General features: G+C 38.3%; 1 protein-coding gene across 2 annotated transcripts in view; it reads left to right on the top strand.

Moving 5' to 3' along the window:
- The window catches only part of dtnbp1b (dystrobrevin binding protein 1b), a 72,676-nt gene extending 50,631 nt beyond the window's left edge, over positions 1-22,045 (top strand). The window contains exons 2-4 of one of the 2 annotated variants that reach the window (XM_007228518.4): positions 7,374-7,538; positions 16,358-16,501; positions 21,072-22,045. In XM_007228518.4, the coding sequence (XP_007228580.3) occupies positions 7,374-7,538; positions 16,358-16,501; positions 21,072-21,367 (605 nt within the window). In that variant the 3' untranslated portion in view covers positions 21,368-22,045. The remainder of the gene's footprint in view (positions 1-7,373; positions 7,539-16,357; positions 16,502-21,071) is intronic. The other variant, XM_007228519.4, reaches the window with a different exon arrangement.
- The last annotated feature ends 547 nt before the right edge of the window (positions 22,046-22,592 follow it).

The following is a 22,592-nucleotide window of genomic DNA, read 5'->3' as shown; positions in this document are numbered from 1 at the left end:
CTAAGATAACTGCTTAATCTGACATAGTGAACATTGTGAGGGACAAAAATTACATGTAGTCTGAGCTTGGCATAAGAGCACAGACACCTGAGATAAAGATAAGGGTTTGGCCCGGCAGGTTGACTGTTCTGAAGTATAAAAGGCAGGGCTTAAGAGGAGCTGCTGTCATGTACGACATCATGTTCTCAGGCGTCTGTTCCAAGGTGCTCTCCTGAGAACCAGGCAGCGCTGTCAAGCGGCATGTCAAAAGACCCTGCTATCTTTCATCAAGGGAAGGAGCAGGAACACTTGCACGTGGTCAGGGTAGCAATAACTCCAGCTGATTCTGAGTCAATGTATAAAGACACACAATATAATATGCCAATTAACTTTAATCCATAATATTGTCTGTAAAATATTGGCTAGATTTCTCTTGTGATACCAAAAGAGCTTAAAACCATTAAGGAGTGGAGTCCAAATGACCTCTGAAAGAGTCTTGGTATCTGGCTCTAAGCACTGTTTGGTCCGGTTAAAAGAAACTCTGTTCTGTTTGTAACTTGAGTGCGATTCGATTGAGCAGGTGTGAAAACAGTAATCACACTCGGGTGCGGATCAAAAGAACCGGACCGAGACCACCTAGAACTCTGGAGCGATTCACTTGTAGTGAGAACGTAATCCGGTCTTGAGCCGACCCAGCTATTAAATATAGTCCTTTTATTCGAGCTAAACTGCTTATGAGTTGCAGTTTAAACTGATATATTAGCCAGATAATGCTAATTACACATTATCACAGCTATGAACAAACACTGTGTCCATGCACACGCAGTCTGTGCTGTGTTCACTGCTCACAGCTGCGTGTGTACATCTGCGCTGCAAGTCCAATCACTGTGTTTGAAAGCGTAGCGTTTCAGCGTTCAGTTTTGTGTTTAAGCACAGATATACAAGCTGGAACACAATCTTCTCGCTATATTTGCTTTTTTTGTACATTTATATTTACTCCCACGCCTGACAGCTCTGACCAATCAGAGGAGACGATGTGCGTTTAGGTTTGTGCATGTGGGAAACCAAACCAAACAAAGGGAGAAAACACTCAAGGTAAACAAACTAATTCGGACCGGAGAAACGAACTACAGGTGTGAAAACCCCGTAAGACATTGACACCAGGGCCTTTAAAGGTGTTTTCACAAAGTCTAAACTGAACTAAAGAACTTTATTATGTTTGGGCTACGTCTCCCAGCAATGATTGGCTGTAGAAGGACATGCTCCAGAAGGTGATATGGTGTCAGTTTGGCCAGTTGTCTTTCCAGCTGTTCCTGACAGAATCTGACTCCCTGAGCTTTACACAACAGGAATGATCTTAACAGATTATCTTCAGATTCCTTTTACTTCTGTTAAAAAAAAGGGTTAATATCACTGCTGAACCATGCAAGAACCATGCATCTCAATTTTTTCCTGTTTTTCTTGTCTTTTTACATTAACTTTCATCCAGAGTTTAGAGCATTCTTGCCTTTTCCTTGTTTTTCATTGGTCAGCGATGATATACAGTTACAGTAGATACAGGAATCACAAGCGTAATCTGTTCACCCAATCTGCTGTGTTTAGCTTGCACGTGCAAGGGGGACACAACCCTGGTTCTTTCTCTTTTTCATTTGTTTAATGGGTGATGGGTGATGATGGTCTGCTTCAGCTTGCTTTGATTGGTCTGAAGGTCTTAACCATCTAAGAAAGAAGTTTAATGCTAAAAGTTCGACCCTAAAACCTAACCCTGACCCAAACCTTAAACATTAAATTTAACCCTAAACCCTAAACATAAAATGTTAAGATTAGAGTTCTAGTTAGAGTTGGATGTAGGGTTACATTCAACAGAGAATCATTTACTTTCACCTTAGAGTTCATTCAATAGAGTTGGATGTTAGTTGAGGCATCTATAATGGACCTTTCAAATAAAGTGAAACCAAAAGTTCTCACACAAATTGGGTCACAGTTCAGCTGGTCTGGGCTAAGACCACCTCTTTTGATTGGACCAAACTGTGGTCCTTTGGTCTGGACTAGAGAGTTATAAATCACCCAGCATTGTAGAGCAGTGGAATTCTATTCTGTGGAATGATGACGCTTTTTTCCAATACTTTTGTTTGACTCCTAATAAAACTCTAAAATAATCTTGATTTTAGAAGAAACTATAACTGAGCAGCTATCCCAATATTTTTGTCCATGTAGTTTGTATCACATTTCAGCTATTAGCGGTTTCAATGTTATAACTGATATAACTGATACTTTAATAAATAGAAAGCAAACAGGTAAAAGCCGAGTGCTGCTGCATGTGAACTACAGCAGGCAATTGGTTGAGCCAAATGTTTGGTGATAATTAAAAGGCGAGATGAACAGCAGAGTCTGGCTTTAGGATAAAAGACGAGAGCAGGAACCCCAGGAAGCTCCAACTGTTCATGAATTCTTCCACACAGCAACACAAAGGATGAGGAGTGGAGAGCTAAATTAGCCTACTTAACAACACAAACCAAACTTGTACAGTTGCATTGCTGAACTTAAGTGGGGCAGCTGCAGGCAAGGACACTTACTCAAATAACAGTATAAAATGTGCTAATGCTGTACATTTTGTTACTGTTACATAAAGAGCAATATTAGTTAATTCTGCAAAAAAAAAAACATTATAAAAAAAGTGTATTTTTTTATCTCTAGATGTTCGATGGTCCGCATTTTTGCTATATTATTATAAATTACCTTGTAATACTGCTAGTGGAGTATGTGAACCTTTATGTTAATGATCTCAAAAAGGCTAATTAGAGTCAATTAGAGTTTGCTCCCCACAAGAAGGATACGCGACTTTGAGCCATGCAGCACCATAAAGAGCTTTCAGAGCATCTATGATCAAAGTGTGTTGGTTTACATAAAGATGGAAAGAGTTACAAAGTGATTTCAAAGATTTTATGAATTCACCAGTCTACAGTAAGACAAAAACAATCTACAAATAGAGACGATCTGGGACTGTGGCGACCCTGCCAAGAAGTGGACACCCAGTCAAAATTATCTCCCAAAAATGTTTATATACTTTTTTCTAATTTCATTAATGATTCAATTTTATGCAGTATTTAGTAATATTCACACTGTTTGCTGTTAATTTATTGCAAATAGGGCTGGGCTATTTTCATGATTAATTTGGTTAATTCGAATTACAGTTTGGTCCCACTTTATAATAAGTGTCCCTAAGTACTATCTAGTTACACAGTAACAATCCATGTAACTACAGTGTAACTACTGATGAAGTACACAGTGTTACAGATTAACTACAGAAGTACAGGTTATGTAATTACACATGTGCATTAAGGTTAATTTTGACTTGTGTAAGTACACATGTGTTCCAGGGTGAGTGTACTTACACAAGAGATAGAGCAAGTGTACTTACACATGTGTAATAATGTGTGTACTTACACATGTGTAATAGTATATGTAGTAGACAATAGCTGTTAGATAAGTTTATACTTAACTTATCACACGCACTATTACACATTGTTACACGTGTAAGTACACTTGCTATATTACTTGTGTAAGTACACTCACCCTGAATTAACCCAAAATTATATATATATATATAAATTATACACATGTGTAATTACATAACCTGTACCTCTGTAGTTAATCTGTAACAATGTGTACTTCATCAGTAGTTACACTGTAGTTACATGGATTGTTACCGTGTAACTACATAGTACTTAGGGACACTTATTATAATGTGGGACCTACAGTTTTAATGCAGTTTTCAAAATGGTGTAATCGAGATTGTATATCTTTACATACAGACTTTTTATCTTTTAAATCTAAAATATCCAAAAACGCTCCTCATTTCTGAAGTGTTTATCCGTCTTACCTTGGTTACCGGTGCCTCCCACAGACCAAAGCGCACATATTTTCTAATTTTCTTGTACCGAAAAAAAAGTGGAAATGTCACCTCAGTGGTATGGAATTGGTACGGTTTTGAGAAGTTTTCAGAAGATGTTGAACAAAACAATGAAATATGTAAACTGTGTCAAAAGTCGGTTGCCTCCAGAAGTAGCAGCACAACAAATGTGTCCCAGTACTTCAAATACAAACATCCAGTGGAATAAAGCATATATTTATCTAGAAATAAATCCTACCGATTCTAATACTTGCAGCGTCATCGCTCTCTGGTGATGATCTGTTTAATTGTGGAAAACAATAATAATGCCTCCTTCAAAGTTTCTTTAACAGTGACTTTCTGTGACTCGTTTACTGCTTTTTATTTAGTTTTTAGCACAAACTCGTGTTCTGAAGTATAATCCAATGTGTCTATGAGTTTCTCTGTGGCTGTGTGTGTACAAAAGTCAGAGCATGATATCAATGCAAAGGCTTGTAAACTATGTTTTAAATAATTGATCCATGATTTGTGACTAGATTTACTCATTGAGTCGACTCTACACTCAACCCAAAGCGCCTGAACACCACAGATCACATCACTTTTTTTTTTTACAGTATTTTCTCACTATTTACTAATGGTATGGTCTGACATCTAATCTACAAGCTTGTTTCTGGTTGCACTTAAACCCCAAAGCAGAAATGTAAGAAAAACAAAAAAAAGTAAACATAGTTTTCAATGTTTTTTTTTTAATAAAAAATTAATTAAAATTAAAAATCTGATTTCTTTAGGCCATATTGCCCGGCTCTAATTGTAAGGTACTTTTATTAAAATGAGCTACTTTATCACAGGTATTGTGTTACAGCAGCCAGCTAAGTACAGACAAACACACACACACACACAAACTCAAAATCACTAAGCATACACACTTACACCCACACACACACTCTCGCCAAAGCGCCAATGTTTTTTTTTTTTTTTATGCCCCCACACACAACATGTTCACATGCAAACTCACACACATACAAATAGATAAAAAGTAATCACACAGCAGCAGACACCCCCTCAGGTCCCTCACCTAATAGAGTGGTCTCAGCTGTCCTTGAACACACAGCAGCCCACACACAGCTGGGAGGGGCTTAGGAGACATAGAATGGGAGAGATAAGAGGAGAGCGGGTATATGTGTCTCTGTGGAGAATGTTGAATGAGAGAGAGAGAGAGAGAGAGAGTTAGCATTGAGTTAAGCAGTACTCTCTCTTTCTCTCTTTCTCTCTCTCTCTATGAGTCAAATCAGTATTCACAGACAGAGCAGTGCTGAGATGTGATATCATTGAGTTTGTGTTTTCCCTGAGGGTGTGCGAGAGACACAGAGGCAGAGAGAGAGAGAGAGAGATGTTGATGCTTTAGTAATTATGTTTCCCTTAAAAATAAAAAAGTTCCTGGAGGTAGGGAATCATGCTCTACTTCAGAATGTCACAGTTCATTTTGAAATTCAGCTCCCTAATGCCAGAAGCACTCATATTGCCCTAGATCATGATGCTACCACCACCATGCTCGACTGTAAGCAAGGGACAGTTGTCTTGGTACTCCTCACCAGGACGCCGCCACACATGCTGGACACCATCTGAGTCAATCAAGTTTATATTGGTCTCATCAGACCACAGGACATCCATGGTTCCAGTAATCCATGCTCCTGACTGCTTGTCTTCAGCAAACTGTTTGCAGTCTTTCTTGTGCATCAGCTTCAGAAGAGGCTACCATCTAGGACAGTACCATTCAGACAGAGCTGATGCAGTTTGTGTTGTAAGGTCTGAGCAGTGCAGGCTGACCTCCCATTTCTTCCAGCTCTGCAGCAATGCTGGCAGCGCTCACATGTCTGGATGTATGCTGTAGACACAACTTCTTTGGTCGACCCTGGGGAGGCCTGTTCTGAGTGGAATTCATCCTGAAAAACTGGTGTATGAACTTTCTGGAGAGCAACATTTCTGTTTCTCACATTCTCAGAGAGTTATTTGCCATGAAGTGCCATGTTGAATATCTAGTGGTCAGTATGAAAATAAAAATTGTACCCAAAAACACCTGCTCCTCATTTAGACCAGAAACCTTGTAACAATAACAAGTCACATCACACCAGGGAGGAAGAATTGTGCAGAAAAGCAGCATCTGGTCTTGTGAAGTCCACATCTCAATGGATCAAAGCTGTTTTTGGGGCAATGGGAACACACACAAGATTTGGCTGATTTGTTCATATAGAGCAACTAAATTCAATGAAACAATTGTAAATAAATAAGGCAGGCACTCTTTATTTTGTATAATTTCTCTAATTTGTCCCATTTTCTCCCCAATTTACACAGCCAATTACCCAACCCACTCATTAGGACTCCCCCTATCACTAGTAATGCCCAAACACACCAGGAGGGTGAAGACTAGCACATGCTTCCTCCGATACACAGCTTCTTTTTGAGCTGCATCAACCGATCAGCCGGCGCGCTCGGAGGACAGCGCAGCGACTCGGTTCTGATACATCAGCTCACAGACGCCCTGTGCTGCGGACATCACCTTAGGAGTGATGTGCCATCTACCCACCCGGAGGGAGCAGGGCCAATTTTCCTCCTTCTAAGCCCCGGCAGCTTGATTGCAAAGCTGCATGATCGGGGGTTCCAACCTGCGACCTCACGCTCATAGTGGCAGTGCTTTAAACCGCTGGACCACTCAGCACCCAGGCAGGCACTCTTTAGACCCTGCTAGTCCATGGCAGTGAAAGAGTAGAGTGTACAGCTCTTTATGTCTCTGAAAATACTCGTCAGCCCTCACTGACCTGAGCTAAAAGAAAGACAAACAAACCCTGGCCCGTGCTGGCAGCTGCTCGCTGTCCTGTCCTGACCAATCACGTCTTTATCCAGGCACTCTCTGTTTGTGTGTGTGCTGCATGTGTGTGTATGTGACTGTGTATGGCATCTGTTTTGATTTAGGTGAAATTCACAGTATGCAGGCGATGTTTAGTGCCTGCATTTAAAAGGTAAAATATTTTTTACCTTTTAAAAGCCATTTAAATACCTGATTAAAGGACCGATTACTTTTGTTTTGCTGTTTTTATTGGGTTTTGAATGCTCGGCGCTGACTCTGCTCTTAATCGGTCTGTAGGCAAGACAGCTGGCGGGTAGGGGCGGGGCTTGTGATGTCATGGGCCCTGCATTGTTTAATATCGCGATATATATATATATATATATAGTTGAAAAAAGAACATTAGCAATGTATTTTTTTTTCCAATATCGTGCAGCCCTACTGGAGAGTGAAATTTAAACTCCACCCACATTTAAATCGAATATTTCAATGTTAACCCAAATAAACAAATATCACAGACAGCAGTGGGTTTCATTTAGCTGATCTGATCTACCACTTTAGTCTAACTACATTGGCAACGTGGCAAACTGAACAATTAACGATTGTATAGATACGATCTGACATACATCAAAACAACCCAAACTGTTCCTCTATTCACAGCGGAGCTGGATGCTCAGAGGGTTCCGGAAGCAGATGCTGGACCACCGCAGCAGCAGCAGCAGCAGGTGAAGTGGAAGGACAGGCAGAAGTTCTTTGAGGAGGCGTTTCAGCAAGACATGGAGCACTACCTGTCCACCGGATATCTACAGATCGCTGAGAGGAGAGGTGAAGAACAGAGCATCTAAAAAACAGCTGCTGTCTCATTCTCGTCCCAGTAACTCACAGACCTGCAGAGCTTAGGATTCTTAAGATTCTGCTTGATAGCTTTTATCTGAGGAGGTTGGATGGTGTGATTTATAAGAATTGATTAAATGATAAATATAAGATAATTCCTCCAAAATCCCATGGAGACGCCAGTTTCATAATGAATTAAAATCACTCCAAATTGTTGCAAATTATAAGACTGTAAAAACTGTAGATTTGTTCTAGACTGCAGAGAGACATTTAGCATTTGGCTAAATCTACATTTACAATATGAAATAGTTATTCTGATTATTGTGGATTGTCCCTGGTATTCAAATAAATAAAACTACTCACTACATATTCATACTGGATTAAAAACACTTTATATTATTTCTGTCTAAATATAAAAAATAGATACACTACATATTCATACTGGATTAAAAGCATTCCAGGTTATTTCTGTCCAAGTATACAAACTAGACACACTACATATTCATACTGGATTAAAACCACACCAGATTATTCCTGTTTGAATATATAAAAAAAAACACTATATATTCATGCTGGATTAAAAATATTTTATATTATTTCTGTCCAAGTATAAAAACTAGACGCACTACATATTCATACTGGATTAAAAAACACTTTATATTATTTCTGTCTGAATATAAAAACTAGACACACTACTTATTCATACTGGATTAAAAACATTTTATATTATTTCTGTCTGAATATAAAAACTACTCACACTACATATTCATACTGGATTGAAAGCACTCCAGGTTATTTCTGTCCAAGTATAAAAACTAGACACACTATATTTATACTTGATTAAAAAAACTCCATGTTATTTCTGTCCAAGTATAAAAAAAATAGACACCCTGCATATTCATACTGAAGCAAAATCCCTCCACAAATATTGAACTCAAATTGTAAAAAAAAAAAGAAAAAAAAAAGCTACTTACTGCAGATTCATACTGGATTAGCTCCTCAATTACACTTTTAAACAGCCTTATGCAAAAATTGGAACTCATTGCGCATGGGCTCCCCCTACAGGTGGGGGATGTAATATACAGTATTTCCACTCCACTGTGGTTAATACAGAGCTGATTTGAATAAATTGTTATTTATATTGTTGCATAATGTTGTGTGAATTACATGAGCTCTACCTCCACTGGTAAAAGTAATCCAGATCTGACAGGGCTGTAGAAAAGAGAAACTAAACTGTGGTTTAAATTAGATTGATTCTACAGGACTAGAGCTTATAACCACTGCTATGTTCTGAAATCTTGTCTTCAGGGAGCTCCAGGTTATATTTTTGCTTTGTTTCAGCTACTAACACACCTGGCTGAGTGGTCTGTAATGTAGAACAGCCTGTACAGGTGGGTGAAAAGCTGAGAACGAGTAGGAGTGTGCAGCATCTGGAGGTCCCTGAGGACAAGATTAGGAAACAGTGTATTAGATCATTGTGTAAATGAACTATTTGTGTACGCCTGTATAAAACTCCATTAAATTACAGGCGGATTGCTGTTGGGAGAGTGGTTTTGAAACCTCTTAGCTGCCGTTACTCTGAATGAGTTTGCCTGGAGCCCAGCATGCAGTCAATAACAAACACGAAACCCTTTCCCTGTGCTGTACTGAATGTCATTTCCTCCGTCTCCTTCCCCCCTCTCTCCTGTTTAAAATGGCCTGTTGCGTGATGGAAGAAGCATTGAAGAGCGGCTGAGGGAGTCATGCTGGAACAATAGATAAATCCCATCGAAACTGGATAATAAAGGACATGGCAACCTTAGGGCTCTTAACCATAAGATTGGATTGTGAGGTCCCTCGCAGAGCTGCTCACAATATGTACAATGTATCAAAATAACACTGTGCATCAGCTCTCAGTAGTCTATTGTCACTATGATCGGATCATACTGCTTCGCCATCAGCAGCCAGAGTCTGAGAGAGCTCTATTGACCTTGCATCTTTAATATAGAACAACTCTGGAAAAAAATAAGAGACCACTTCAGTTCCTGAATCAATTTCTCTGGTTTTGCTATTCATAGGTATATGTTTGAGGAAAATGAATAAAATATTGTCATTTATTTGCAAAAAATGAGAAATGGCTGAAATAAAAAAAAAAGATCAGAGCTTTCAGACCTCAAATAATGCAAAGAAAACAAGTTCATATTCATAAAGTTTTAAGAATTCAGAAATCGTTATTTGGTGGAGTAGCCCTGGTTTTAATCACAGTTTTCATGCATCTTGGCATGTTCTCCTCCACCAGTCTTACACACTGCTTTTGGATAACTTTATGCCACCCCTGGTGCAAAGATTCAAGCAGTTCAGTTTGGTTTGATGGCTTGTGATCATCCATCTTCCTCTTGATTATATTCCAGAGGTTTTCAATTTAGTAAAATCAAAGAAACTCATCAACAAATCATTTTAAGTGGTCTCTTATTATATTCTAAAGCTGTATGTGTGTAACAGTCAATTAGCCTTAATTCTGAAACACAGTTGATCGAGTCACATTAACTGATGTATGATTTCCAGTAGTTCTAGAATATATTGTGACACAAATCAGCTCCACCTCAGTACAGATAGATGGTTTATTCCTTGGTCATTTCCTAATGATGTAAGTGGAAGCCCCTGAAGGCCTGACCAATTGGAGAGCTTTCTTAGCTAAACGTACCTGGATACCACAGAGAAAAACAAAGCAATTGGGTACAGTTTTCTTTTGGGCATAAAAAAAAAAATCCAACCAACACTTTACAATGAATGAACAGAATTAACAGTAGTACAATGCATGTAGGATTTTGAAAACAATAGTAATTATTTGATTATTTTCAAAAATAAAGTTACAGATAAAGTTACAATGGAGTGTAAAGCCTGTACCTAAAAAAAACAGCATGAGCAGCTACTTTTCAATTCTGTATGGTGTGTGTGTGTGTGTGTGTGTGTGTGTGTGTGTGTGTGTGTGTGTACGTGAGCTGGAGGAGTGTGATTGGTTGGGAAAGTGTGTTGCTATGAGAGAAAGAGTAGAAACACTGCGTAAAGAGAGCTAACTCATCCCTCTTTCTGTCCTTTCCCCTCCTGCTGCTCCGATCTAACTCTTCCCTGAGGTACGCACCTCTCTGCTCTGACTAACACCGTCTCTGTCTTATACACACACACACACACACACACACACACACACAAAGCTACCTCTCTTGCTATACCCTGTGTGTGTGACGCATGTACTAACAGCATGGCACACAAACAGCAGCAAGGTGATGAATCCAGGGCTATAAACAGTTCTATTAAACACAGCTCAGCCGACAGGAAGTAAACACTGATTGCCCCTTACCGTTTAGCCGCTTCGTACACCCCTTTAGCTGCAATAAATACAGCCAGACTCTTTGTTTAGGTGTTAATTAGTGTGTTAATAACTTCTGTGTGACACTGCTTTAACTCAGTAACATTTGTAAGCCTTTTAGTATGTAGTTCACATTTTATGTCCTGATACAAACTTTAAAATATTGTTTATGGTGCAATTTCAACCTTTTCAAACAATTATGAGGGATGAGAGATATCTGCTCTAATGCATTAATTTATTGTCTTGTTGCATGACCCAACTTATCTCATTGTCCACTTAGCGGTATCTTTGGCTTGCAGTTCTCAAAGTTCACATACTACCACCACCACCATGCTTTACATATGGCATTAACTAATGTTTTTACTTTAAAAACCTTTGTTAGGTTTCAGTAAGGCATTAGGTGGCCCATGTTGGGCTAAAAATATCCACTTTAGATTTGTCTAAAGAAACACTTTTTTCTCAGACTTTCAACGCTCAAAGTACATTAAAGTTTCAGTCAGGACGTTTTTAATTTACTTTAAAATGGATTTGTACTATTTGTAAAGAAAACCTTCTTTCATAAGCAAATCATAAACAGATAAATCAGATCAAAGCTTACATTTGCTTGGAATGACAGCTTTCCAAAATAACGTGCATAAAACATAAGTATAAATGTACACTATATATCAGTGGCGTGCAGTGAATATAGTGGGTACCCCTCAGCAACCACCTCCAACCCCCCCCCCCCCCCCCCCCAACACCCCGCCACCGGCCGTCCGACACATAGATAAATATTATAATAACTTACGTTTCATATTCTCTCTCTTGACTTAGTTATATTGACTTAATACAAATCAACAGCCCATAAATACAGCTACAAACTACAAAGTATACAATAGACCCAACAATAAATGCTTAATTTGCCTACAAGTAAAACCATTCAACAAAGATCACTCATTTGTATGTCTACAGTACACCAGGTCAGCCAAAACATTAAGTACACACAAAAACTCACCAGTCAGGCGGCCTATTATTGTGAATTAGTTTCACATTGAAGGACAGCCTTTAAAAAGGCCTTTTAATATGATATGACACAATATTAATCTCATTTGCAGCCGCAATTCCATGATAGTTCGCTAACTATTGAACTAATCCAGCACGAGCTCCGTTTATGACTAAGCAACGCTTACACAGCCATGGCCCCGCCCCCGTAGTGAAAGAAGCCATTTTAAAAAGCTTTGATTGGTTAAAACCGCTGTCAGTCAGATTAGAGCAACTGTAGCAACTGAAAGCAACTGAAAAACACAGACTAATGCTTTAAATTAGTTGCTGTTTTTTATTTTAGTTAATTTATAAAATAAATTCTTACAATAGCTATGATATATATTTCCTGATTAAAAATTATGTATTTATTTACATGCATTTATTGTCACTCCTTCTCTGAAGGGTTAGAAGGGCCTCACTGCACATATATATATATATACCAAAATGAAGAGCTAAAATCTTTAATATTGTCTCATTTTCACAGACTACACAGTATTCAGATCTCAATCAATCTTATTCCAATCACATTTGATTACAATATTATTTAAACATGCAAAAACATTAAAAACTAAGTTTGGAAGAAAAAAAATAATTTAATTAATGTAAATACATTTTATAAAGTCATTTAAAAATGTCATATGGTGTCCAGTTTTTGGTCTATAAAAGGTTATTATAACATGTGATTCCAAACTTTTCGATTAGCTGAAGACTATAATAATTTAACTTGTTTCTAAAAACTGTCTATAAAATCTCCAATGTGCTTTTATATCAAACAACTTCTGTTTGAGCACTTCTGAACAGGTGTTGGAGTACAGCGCACAGTGCAATCTTACCGGCCTGATTTTCTGTGCCATTTGGAGCTCAGTGGAATATCAAGGGCAGCATTCACAGACCTTCATTCCTGATTATTAATCAAACCCCCTTGGAGATACAAAAAAAAAACATGCCGATGAGACATGAAACATGGTCCCTCTGATTATTGCTAACACTTCTGATGCAGTAAAACCAACGCGAACCCAGGCTAAATATCACTACAGACTATATGCACATCAGCCTGTAGCTGTGATTAAGTCCTACATTTTATTATTATGTAGAGACTGTATGGGGCATGTTTACAACACAGAAAGAGTGTTTTAGTGATTCAGTTTGATTCAGTTCTATTTTATTTATACAGCACTTTATACAACAAATTTTATCAGAAAACAGCTTTACAAAGATCCAGATACAACAGAGTAACAGTGTCCTTTAGTGTAAGAGGAAGAAACCCTGGGAGGAACCAAGACTCAATAGAAAAACTGAATCCATCCTCTTTTGGCACAAACAAATAACGTAACAAAAACAACTGAACAGAGAGATAATAAGGAACTACTGCTAATGTAAGAGCAGGTTATGAATTAGGTGAGTGCGAGTATAAGTGATCGCTGGACACATGCTTATTGTTAATGTAAAAGTCCATGCAGATTAAACAGTCACAGCGGGCAGTAGAGTGTTGAAGAGTCAGGCTGGGCAACACAGGAGGAGACAGGAAGAGTAGGGCATATTATTACATGCAAAAGACAAGAGAGAGAACAAAAAGAAGAAACAAAAAGGGGAATTGTGTAAAACATTGCTGAGTTGTGGGATGGACCTGATTCAGGAAGGCAGAAACTGGAATGGACTTTCATATCGCGCTGTCCAATGAAAAACAAGTATCTTCATTTTTGTCGATTTTTAGTTACATACATATTTACTACATAATTTGAACAGACAAACTGTGCCTTACACTGTGCCAAGTTTCCAATAAAAGTACATCAAAGTGATCTGAAATAAACTCGTTTTACATTGACTTCCATTGAATGTTTCTTGGAAGTTTTTTTCTCTCTGTAAAATTTCATTTGACAGAAGAGAGAGAAGAAAGGAGTGAAGTAAGAAAGGTTTTATGTCAGGTAAAGGACCAGTGCAGGACCAGCAGGAGGAGTACAGTACCAGTCAAAAGTTTGGATACACCTTAAATTCAGTGTTTTGTTTGTTCATTATTTAAAAAAAAACTCAACTAAATAAAGAAAAAAAAAACTTGAAGAAATCAGAAATCAGTCAGTCTGAAAAATGTCAAGAACTTTAAAAGTATCCTCAAGTGCAGTCGCACAGACAATCAAAAACGCTATGATGAAACTGGCTTTCCTCTGGATCGCCCCAGGGAAAGGAAGAGCAAGAGTTACCTCCGTTGCACAGGATAGGTTTACAAGTTACGAGTTACCAGCCTCAGAAACCACTAGTTGTGGTTCACATTTGTATTTTAGTTTGTTTAACACCTTTAAATCACTACATGATTCCTTCATGTCCCAAGATATTCTGTATGACTTCAGTATTAATTTACAATGTAGGAAAAAACATTGAATGAGAAGGTGTTTTAAAACTTTTGACTGGTTCTGTAGTCATAAAAAGCACTAAAGTAATCATGAATAAAAGCCTCAGTAAGTAAAACAGAACAGTGGTATTGTGTAATCAGAGTGGTACAGGACAGTGGTAATGTGTACAATAGACTGAAAACTTGTAAGAAAAGAGACATTTTCAGTCTAGATTTGAAGACTATTAACACCAGATCCTACCATTGATAGTAAAGCTACTAAAGCTTATTCTACTATATAATACAGTAGTTTTCTGTGTAATTTTGTGTAAAGACCGAACAGGCCTCACCTACCGCAGGACAAGCGTTTAATTTTTGATCTGATTCTGAGCTTTATGAGTTCTTTCTCCTCGTTCTGCCCTGCAGCCGGTCAGAGACCTGGCTACGATAGCAGCACATCAGTCATCAGCCAGGACCTTGAGCAGCTCTGAGGAGCTGAATAGCAGCAGTGTGTGAGATTAACCTGAAAAAGCCCTGCTCAGCTTCTTTAACAAGATATGAGGATCAGAACGTACTGAATGATTTCACTCTTCAGTCAGAGCACATTACGTACAGTATCAGGACCTCATCTACTGAAGATTCTAATGTAGTAATGACCATAATAATAACAACATAAGAATTAAAATCTACCATGTAAAATCAATACTTCTTATAAAATAAATCACCATGTAAATAAAATAATATTTTTCTGCATCAAAACTTTACTTAAAGGCTAAAGCCAATGGTGCAGTTTCCCAGACAGGGATTATAATATTTTTCGCACTATAAGGCACACTTAAAACCCTTAAATTTTCCCCCAAAAAATCATCAGAGCACCTTATAATCCGATATGTATAAATTTTATCAGTCAGGTTGTAAAGAGCAGTAAAGCCACTCTACTAAAGTACAGTGTTATACAGGAGTTTTAGTTTAGTTCTCCACAAGTATTAGCAGCAGCTGCTAACCACGCTAAGCGCTAGCTCTTTCGCCGTTCAGTATTATGAGGTGAGTATTATTAGCCTGTAGTCCGCGCGTCTACCCTGTTAAAACAAGCTACGCTGCTAATGCTAATGCTGCTGCACCCAGCCTTAGTGAAAATCTACATTTACTGTACATAAACAGAAGCGCTTTACTCACCCAAATAAACAGTTTTAAGGAGAGAAAGCAAGACCTACTGAATTAAAAGGGAAAACATGGCAACACCCCTGTTCCTAACTAGTGTCGCATAATAGGCATCATAATCCAGTGTGCCTTATGTATGAAAAGAGACCAGAAAACAGATGTTTATTAATAGTGCACCTTAGAATCTGGTGCGCCTTATAGTGCAAAAAATACGGTAAGCCCTTTTTCCTTTAATATTCCAAATACTGTGCCTAAAATGAAGTGAAATTAAACTCAATTAATAAAATTGGAGCTGTCAATGTTAACGCATTAACTGTGCAATTAATTTAGAAACATTTAACACGTCATCCTTTAAACGCAAATTAATCATGCAACCACATTTACAGAGCCTGGTGACATATTATCAGTTCTATTTAGCGATATAAAACAGTGTTAACACTACAGATTATTTTTTTTTAATGCTGAAATATCTCTAAATATCTCTCGTATACATAAAATATATATAAATAAATATCTCTTGTTCTTTCTCTCTCTCTCCCTCTTGCTCTCTCTTCACACACAGCTGCTGAAAACCACCTCTCAAAGATTCCAATTTAAAAAGCGTCAAAACTACCCTTAGATATTATTATAAAGTAAAAAATGCTTCAGTCTGCCAGACAAACCATATTGCACTATTATTCAACCCTAAAACACAGTATAACTAAGTATTTTATGTAACATTTTTTATTTAAATTAAAATATCTATTATTAAAACCCTTGTGATTAATCACAGAATGTTGTTGTGATTAATAAGGTTTTTTTTACTAAATTTAAAAATATGTAAAATATAATAAAATATAATATAAGTGCATCTTTAAGGTCTAACCTGGACTCGAATCCTTGCTGTAGTGTAATTGATGGCGTAGTGTAACAGAATGACAGGAAGTACTGACTGTGCCTTTGCTGTGGTTTCAGAGCCAATAGGAAGTATGTCGTCTATGGAGGTGAACGTGGACATGCTGGAGCAGATGGACCTGATGGACATGTCTGATCACGAGGCTCTGGACGTCTTCCTGAACTCAGGAGGAGAAGACAACAGTGCAGCTTCACCTATGCTTGGTACAAATACAGTAGAATCATATTGGATTAAAATCTCTCTACAAGTTTTTTTTAAGGGCAGTCTCCCAGAGAGATGGAACATTTTGAATAAAGATTTCTCCAGTGAAGGCAAAGTTTAGTGTATTAATAGTCTTAATCACTGTCTGGTAAAGTGTTTAAAATTTAGTTTAAAACATGCCATCAGTTTATGGCTATTTGGGAAGAGAAAGACAAGAGGGGAAAAAAATCTCAGAGAACTTTGGGCTGCAGTTTGGGCAGCTTCAGCTTGTCGTAGAAAGTGAGTCCCCCTCTCCTATAGTAGAGTCAGTTAAAATCAGTCTATAGTTCTTACTTTCAGGCTGTAAAAACTACAAACACTGCAGATTCATACTGGATTAAAATCAGTCCACAGTTACTACTTTCAGGCTGTAAAAACTACAAACACTGCAGATTCATAATGGATTAAAATCAGTCCATAGTTATTACTTTCACACTGTAAAAACTACAAACACTGCAGATTCATACTGGATTAAAATCAGTCCATAGTTATTACTTTCACACTGTAAAAACTACAAACACTGCAGATTCATACTGGATTAAAATCAGTCCATAGTTATTACTTTCACACTGTAAAAACTACAAACACTGCAGATTCATACTGGATTAAAATCAGTCCATAGTTATTACTTTCACACTGTAAAAACTACAAACACTGCAGATTCATACTGGATTAAAATCAGTCCATAGTTATTACTTTCACACTGTAAAAACTACAAACACTGCAGATTCATACTGGATTAAAATCAGTCCACAGTTACTACTTTCAGGCTGTAAAAACTACAAACACTCTAGATTCATACTGGATTAAAATCGGTCCACAGTACTCACTCCTCACTGTAAAAACTACAAACACTTCAGATTCATAATGGATTAAAATCAGTCCACAGTTATTACTTTCACACTGTAAAAACTACAAACATTGCAAATTCATACTGGATTAAAAATGGTCCACAAATCTAATTTTTTACACTGTAAAAACTACAAACACTGCAGATTCATAATGGATTAAAATCAGTCCACAGTTCTTACTTTCACACTGTAAAAACTACAAACACTCTAGATTCAGAATGGATTAAAATGACTTCATAATTTTTACTTTTACACTGTAAGAACTACAAACACTGCAGACTCATACTGGATTAAATTTGGTCCACAAATCTTATTTTCACACTGTAAAAGCTACGAACATTGTAGTTTTTACAGTTTGAAAGTTAGAACAGTGGACTGATTTTAATCCATTTTGCATCTACAAAAACAGTGGAGTTTCATACTGGATTAAATTTAGTCCATAATTCTTACTTTCACACTGTAAAAACTACAAACACTGCAGATTCATACTGGATCAAAATCAAAATGTTGACAATCAAATACTTTACAGTGTCATTCCAGGTAAAAGGTAAATAGTTCAGGTTTGGTTTAAAAGAGACCAAAGCATATTAAGCATAATTGAACCTTAACAAACATTAAGCATAAGAATAAGTATGATAATGAACAAGATAAACAGAATAAACCGCTAATCACAGACACACAAACCCCTCTCCACATGTCATATCTGACGTATCTTCCCCATGAGTCTGTTTAGACAGCTACACAAATTAGAGTTGACATGGCGTACACGCAGTCACACACTGAACACGCTGTTATTTGTGTTAGCTGTCCAGTGCTGCACGCTGCTGTATCTCCCGGGTCTATTTTTCCAATTAAACCCCGATGAAAAACACATGCTTTCTGAGATGAGCCGGGCTTTTACCCAGAGACATCTCCTCATGTTCAGGGTCCTGGAGGCCCACCGTAGCCGCAGAGCCGCTGCTCCTCGCGATCGCCTCCTAAATCAGAGGTGACATTTACAAAGGCTTCACCGCAGCCCAGAGCAAAAACACACACGGAGATGAGCCGCGCACCGGGGAGGACAAACAGGCTTTTCAATTAGCGCTAATTACATTAGGCAGGAGTGAAAGGCTAGCTTTCGCTGTAGCTCTGTGGATTATCCCGGCTTAGCCAGGAGAGTCCACGGCCTCGGGGGACTGGACTCCATTCTCTCTCATTGACCCGTCTCAGCCTGGACCACAGAGCATGTTCTTCATAAGCAGCAGGTCCAGGTACCTCCTCCTCTAAACTATACAATATTTACTTTAACCTGTACGAAATATTAAATTACTGACCTGTCTGAGGAGTGCTTTAATGGCCAGAAATTAATGTGAGTGTTTAAGAATCTAGACAATGGCTTTATAAAGGGAAGTCTCATACTTTATAAAAAAAAAACACCAAACAACTTGGTGATAAAGGCGAAAGTAGGAATTATGGTTGTGTTCAGACTGCAGGCAAACTGTCAAATCAGATTTGCATATATAAACATGGAAGACATCAGTAACTAACATTTGTCGTCCATCATTTGGACACCCAAATTATAATTGCAATCATTTTAAAGTACCTCCAAATATAATTTGAATCTGATTTGATAGACTTGGTTTTGAAATACTTTCTGACTGTTCAGATCATCCAAAATCAATCTGGGTACAATCTAGCAGTGGCGTTAAGTTAACATAGTGGGTACCCCTTCTGCAACATTATATGACAGTTTCACATTAAGGGACAGCTTTTAAAAAGGCTTTTTAATATGATTTGACACAATATTTGTCTCATTTACCGTTGCAATTCCATTGTAATATAAAAATCCAGTTCGCTAACTTTTGAACTAATCCAGAATGTGCCCCGTTTAGACGGTCATAGCCCCGCCCCTGAGTGAAAATCATGAATCTGATTGGTTAGATTGTCCTGCGACTTTGCTAATATACTCATTACTACACCCTTCAAAAAATCAGTAGAAGGGTCACGCAGACACGTGAGCAGAAGCCATTTTAAAAAGCTTTGATTGAACAGCTGTCAGTCAGATAAGAGTCCCGTAGCCACTTAAAAACGAAGAGTAATGCCTTGAATTAGTTGCTGTTTTTTATTTTAGTTAATTTATAAAATATATGCTTATAGTTTACAATAACTGTAATATATATTTCCTGGTAAAAAATTATGTAATGATTTACATGCACCTATTGTCACCCCCTCTCTGAAGGGTTAGAAGGACCTCACTGCACACCACTGTTATCTAGATAAACGCCAAAATCAGATTTGGGCAAGCAGTCTGAACACAGCCTACATGCTACATGCTTTAGCCTGTTTTAGCATTGTGGTGAATTTTATAATTATCCTTTCTGTCTGACTAGTGATGCTTCTCTACAACATGTACATTTTGCATAAAAGCAATTAAAACCAAGCAGCAGTTTTCTCAGAGAAGGCGTTTTTCGAAAAACGCCTTTCAAGGTGGAGATTTATATATATATATATATATACTAGCCGTATAGACAGGGAAAATGCATGTCTGCATTTTGTTTAAATTAGCTTAGCCTGTTCAGAATGAGCCTGAAACAGGGACAGCACCTGGATTGGTTCTGTTTTGTGGAATTGTGGATTTGTGGAATAGTTACATGTTTACAGCTTATTTTAAAGTTACTCTCACATTACTTAACACAGCAGAGGCACTACAGTTTTTTTTTTTCCTGATCCTCCTGTCCAGAGGAGGACCGCGAACGGAGATTCTTTTCATATTATATGTTTGTTGATTACACCTATTAGGCAAGCAGAAGAAGTTTCATACTAAAAAAAAATACTTTTTAACTATTATACCTAGATCTTCAGTCTCTAAAACGGGTCAATTTGACCTGTAACATAACAGGAAGGTTAATTTAGTTTTAGAAAAGGGGAGGGGCTGGGGCGCGGAGTGGTCCAGCGGTCTAAAAGCGCTGTCACTATGAGCAGGAGGTCGGAGGTTTGAACCCCGCTCATGCAGCTTTGCCATCAAGCTGCCGGCGCTCAGAGGGAGCAAAATTGGCTCGCTCCCTCCGGGTGGGTAGATGGCGCTCTCTCCCCACATCACTCCTAGGGTGATGTCTGCAGTACAGGGCTTCTGTGAGCTGATGTAACAGAACCGGGTGCGCTGTGATTCATCAGCAGCAGCAGCTCGAAAAGAGGTGGCGGCTGACTTCACATGTATCAGAGGAGGCATGTGTTAGTCTTCACCCTCCTGGTGTGTTGGGCATCACTAGTAATAGGGGGAGTCCTAATGAGTGGATTGGGTAGTTGGCTGTGTAAATTGGGGAGAAAATGGGAAAAATCAGAAATAAAATTATAAAAAAAAAAAAAAAAGGGGAGGGGCTAATTGAGCATGAGTGAAGTGAGGAAAGAAGGATGTTGCACAGCCAATCAATCACTCTGTAAATGCCTGGATTTGTATTGAAGAGAATCTGAAGATTAAAAAGAATCAATCTTATACAAGTATCGATCAAAACCCAATACCATCATTAGTATCAATACTATCCATATTTTAAATCTATCCGCCCACCCCTACTCTTCACCCTCCCCCCGCCAGCCTAACAGGAATTGGGACATCCTACCCCAAGATATGCCTCAGCTCTGAGTTGTAATCTCATTCATTTTTGTCTCATTTGTCTGATTTTGTGTGTGTGTGTGTGTTTGTTAGGTCCCGATGTGGAGTCGTTCACCACTGAGATCACACTGCAGGTTCCCACGCAGGCCGAGCTCCGGCACAAACTGGCCTCCCTCTCCTCCACCTGCACTGACTCCGCCAGCCAGGACACAGAGGCCGGAGAGGAAGAGGAGGAGGATGAAGAAGAGGACAGAGGAGGAGGAGGAATAGGAGGACCCCAGCTGGTGAGGAGAGATGAAGGAGGAGTCTGTGGAGATTCTTCTCTACCACAACCAAATCCACCAAGAGCCAAGAACTGTGCGAAAGGCCCCCTCTCCTCAGCCACATAGAGATCAGAGGGAGGAGGAGAGGAAGGGAGGTGATGGTGAAACTGTGTGCTATGCACTCGCTGCGTGAGAGAAGGTGTTTTACGTCGGTCGTGTTTTATGACCTTCTTGGATTTTGTACAGAAATTCCTCGTTTTGTGGCGTGCAGTATTTCACCCCATTCCCCTGCGAGTAAATGTTTCTCCCTCCAGCTGCTGCCTTTACCTGTTGTTCAGATATACAGTATAACTAATATATATTAAAGGGTCCGTGTCTTACAGGTCAGTCGTATTGTAATTTTCTTCTTGTCTACAGATTTAAAACACCTTCTTACAATAGAACAGTCTTAAAAACTGATTTCTGTGGGATTAAAAAACTGTTGGAATTATACACTGGAGATGAAAAGGCAAAAATAGAAAATACTTGTTGTTTTTTAAACATATAAAAGATGGGCAGAGCTGCTCACAATACTGCACCCAGTCAGCAGAGCTGCTAGAGATGTTGTAGCTTCACTTTTAAAAGGTGTTGCACTGATTATGCTTCCATATGATCATTGGTATCAAGCAGACAGACCCTATGGAAGCCCTGAAAGGACGGGAAATAAAAATGTTTTATTTTTATTATTATTATTTTTTTGTCAACATTCAAGTTTTCGGTTTGTGTATCCATCAAATCCATTAAAAATATTTCCAGAACAAACTACCCAATGCCAGCACAATTTTTTTTCATTGCTAAAGCAAATAAGACGTAGGGAAATGCTGGCCAACAATTACCAAACGGGAAATTACCACAAGGGAAATGAGACTTCTTTTGCCTTCATTGTGTTCCGGCCATGGTGGAAAATGTGGGTCACTGTTTGCAGACATTAAGTTATTGAGTTATTAAAACAGCAAGAGGTCAAAATACTGTTATTTTTTCAGCCACTGTTATTTTTTTGAGATTCACTGGTGCAACTCAAAAAACTAGAATACAATTGAAAAGTTACTTAATTTCAGTAATTCAGTTCAAAATGTGAAACTAACATATTATATAGACACAATGATCTGTTTTAAGCGTTTATTCATTTTATTATTGATGATTATGGCTTACAGCCAATAATAACCGCCAAAAAAAAAACAGTTTCTCAGAAAATTAGAATATTACATAAGACCAATTGGTACTTTTCCTCAGTGTGGGCAGTGTGCTAAGTCCAGCTGGAAAAGGAAATCCACATCTCCATAAAAGTTGTCAGCAGAGGGAAGAATGAAGT

The sequence above is a fragment of the Astyanax mexicanus genome, chromosome 3, assembly GCF_023375975.1.
Source record: "Astyanax mexicanus isolate ESR-SI-001 chromosome 3, AstMex3_surface, whole genome shotgun sequence".
Classification (NCBI taxonomy): domain Eukaryota; kingdom Metazoa; phylum Chordata; class Actinopteri; order Characiformes; family Acestrorhamphidae; genus Astyanax; species Astyanax mexicanus.
Note: the sequence above shows the minus strand (reverse complement) of the source record. Positions and strands in the feature narration are given on the sequence as shown.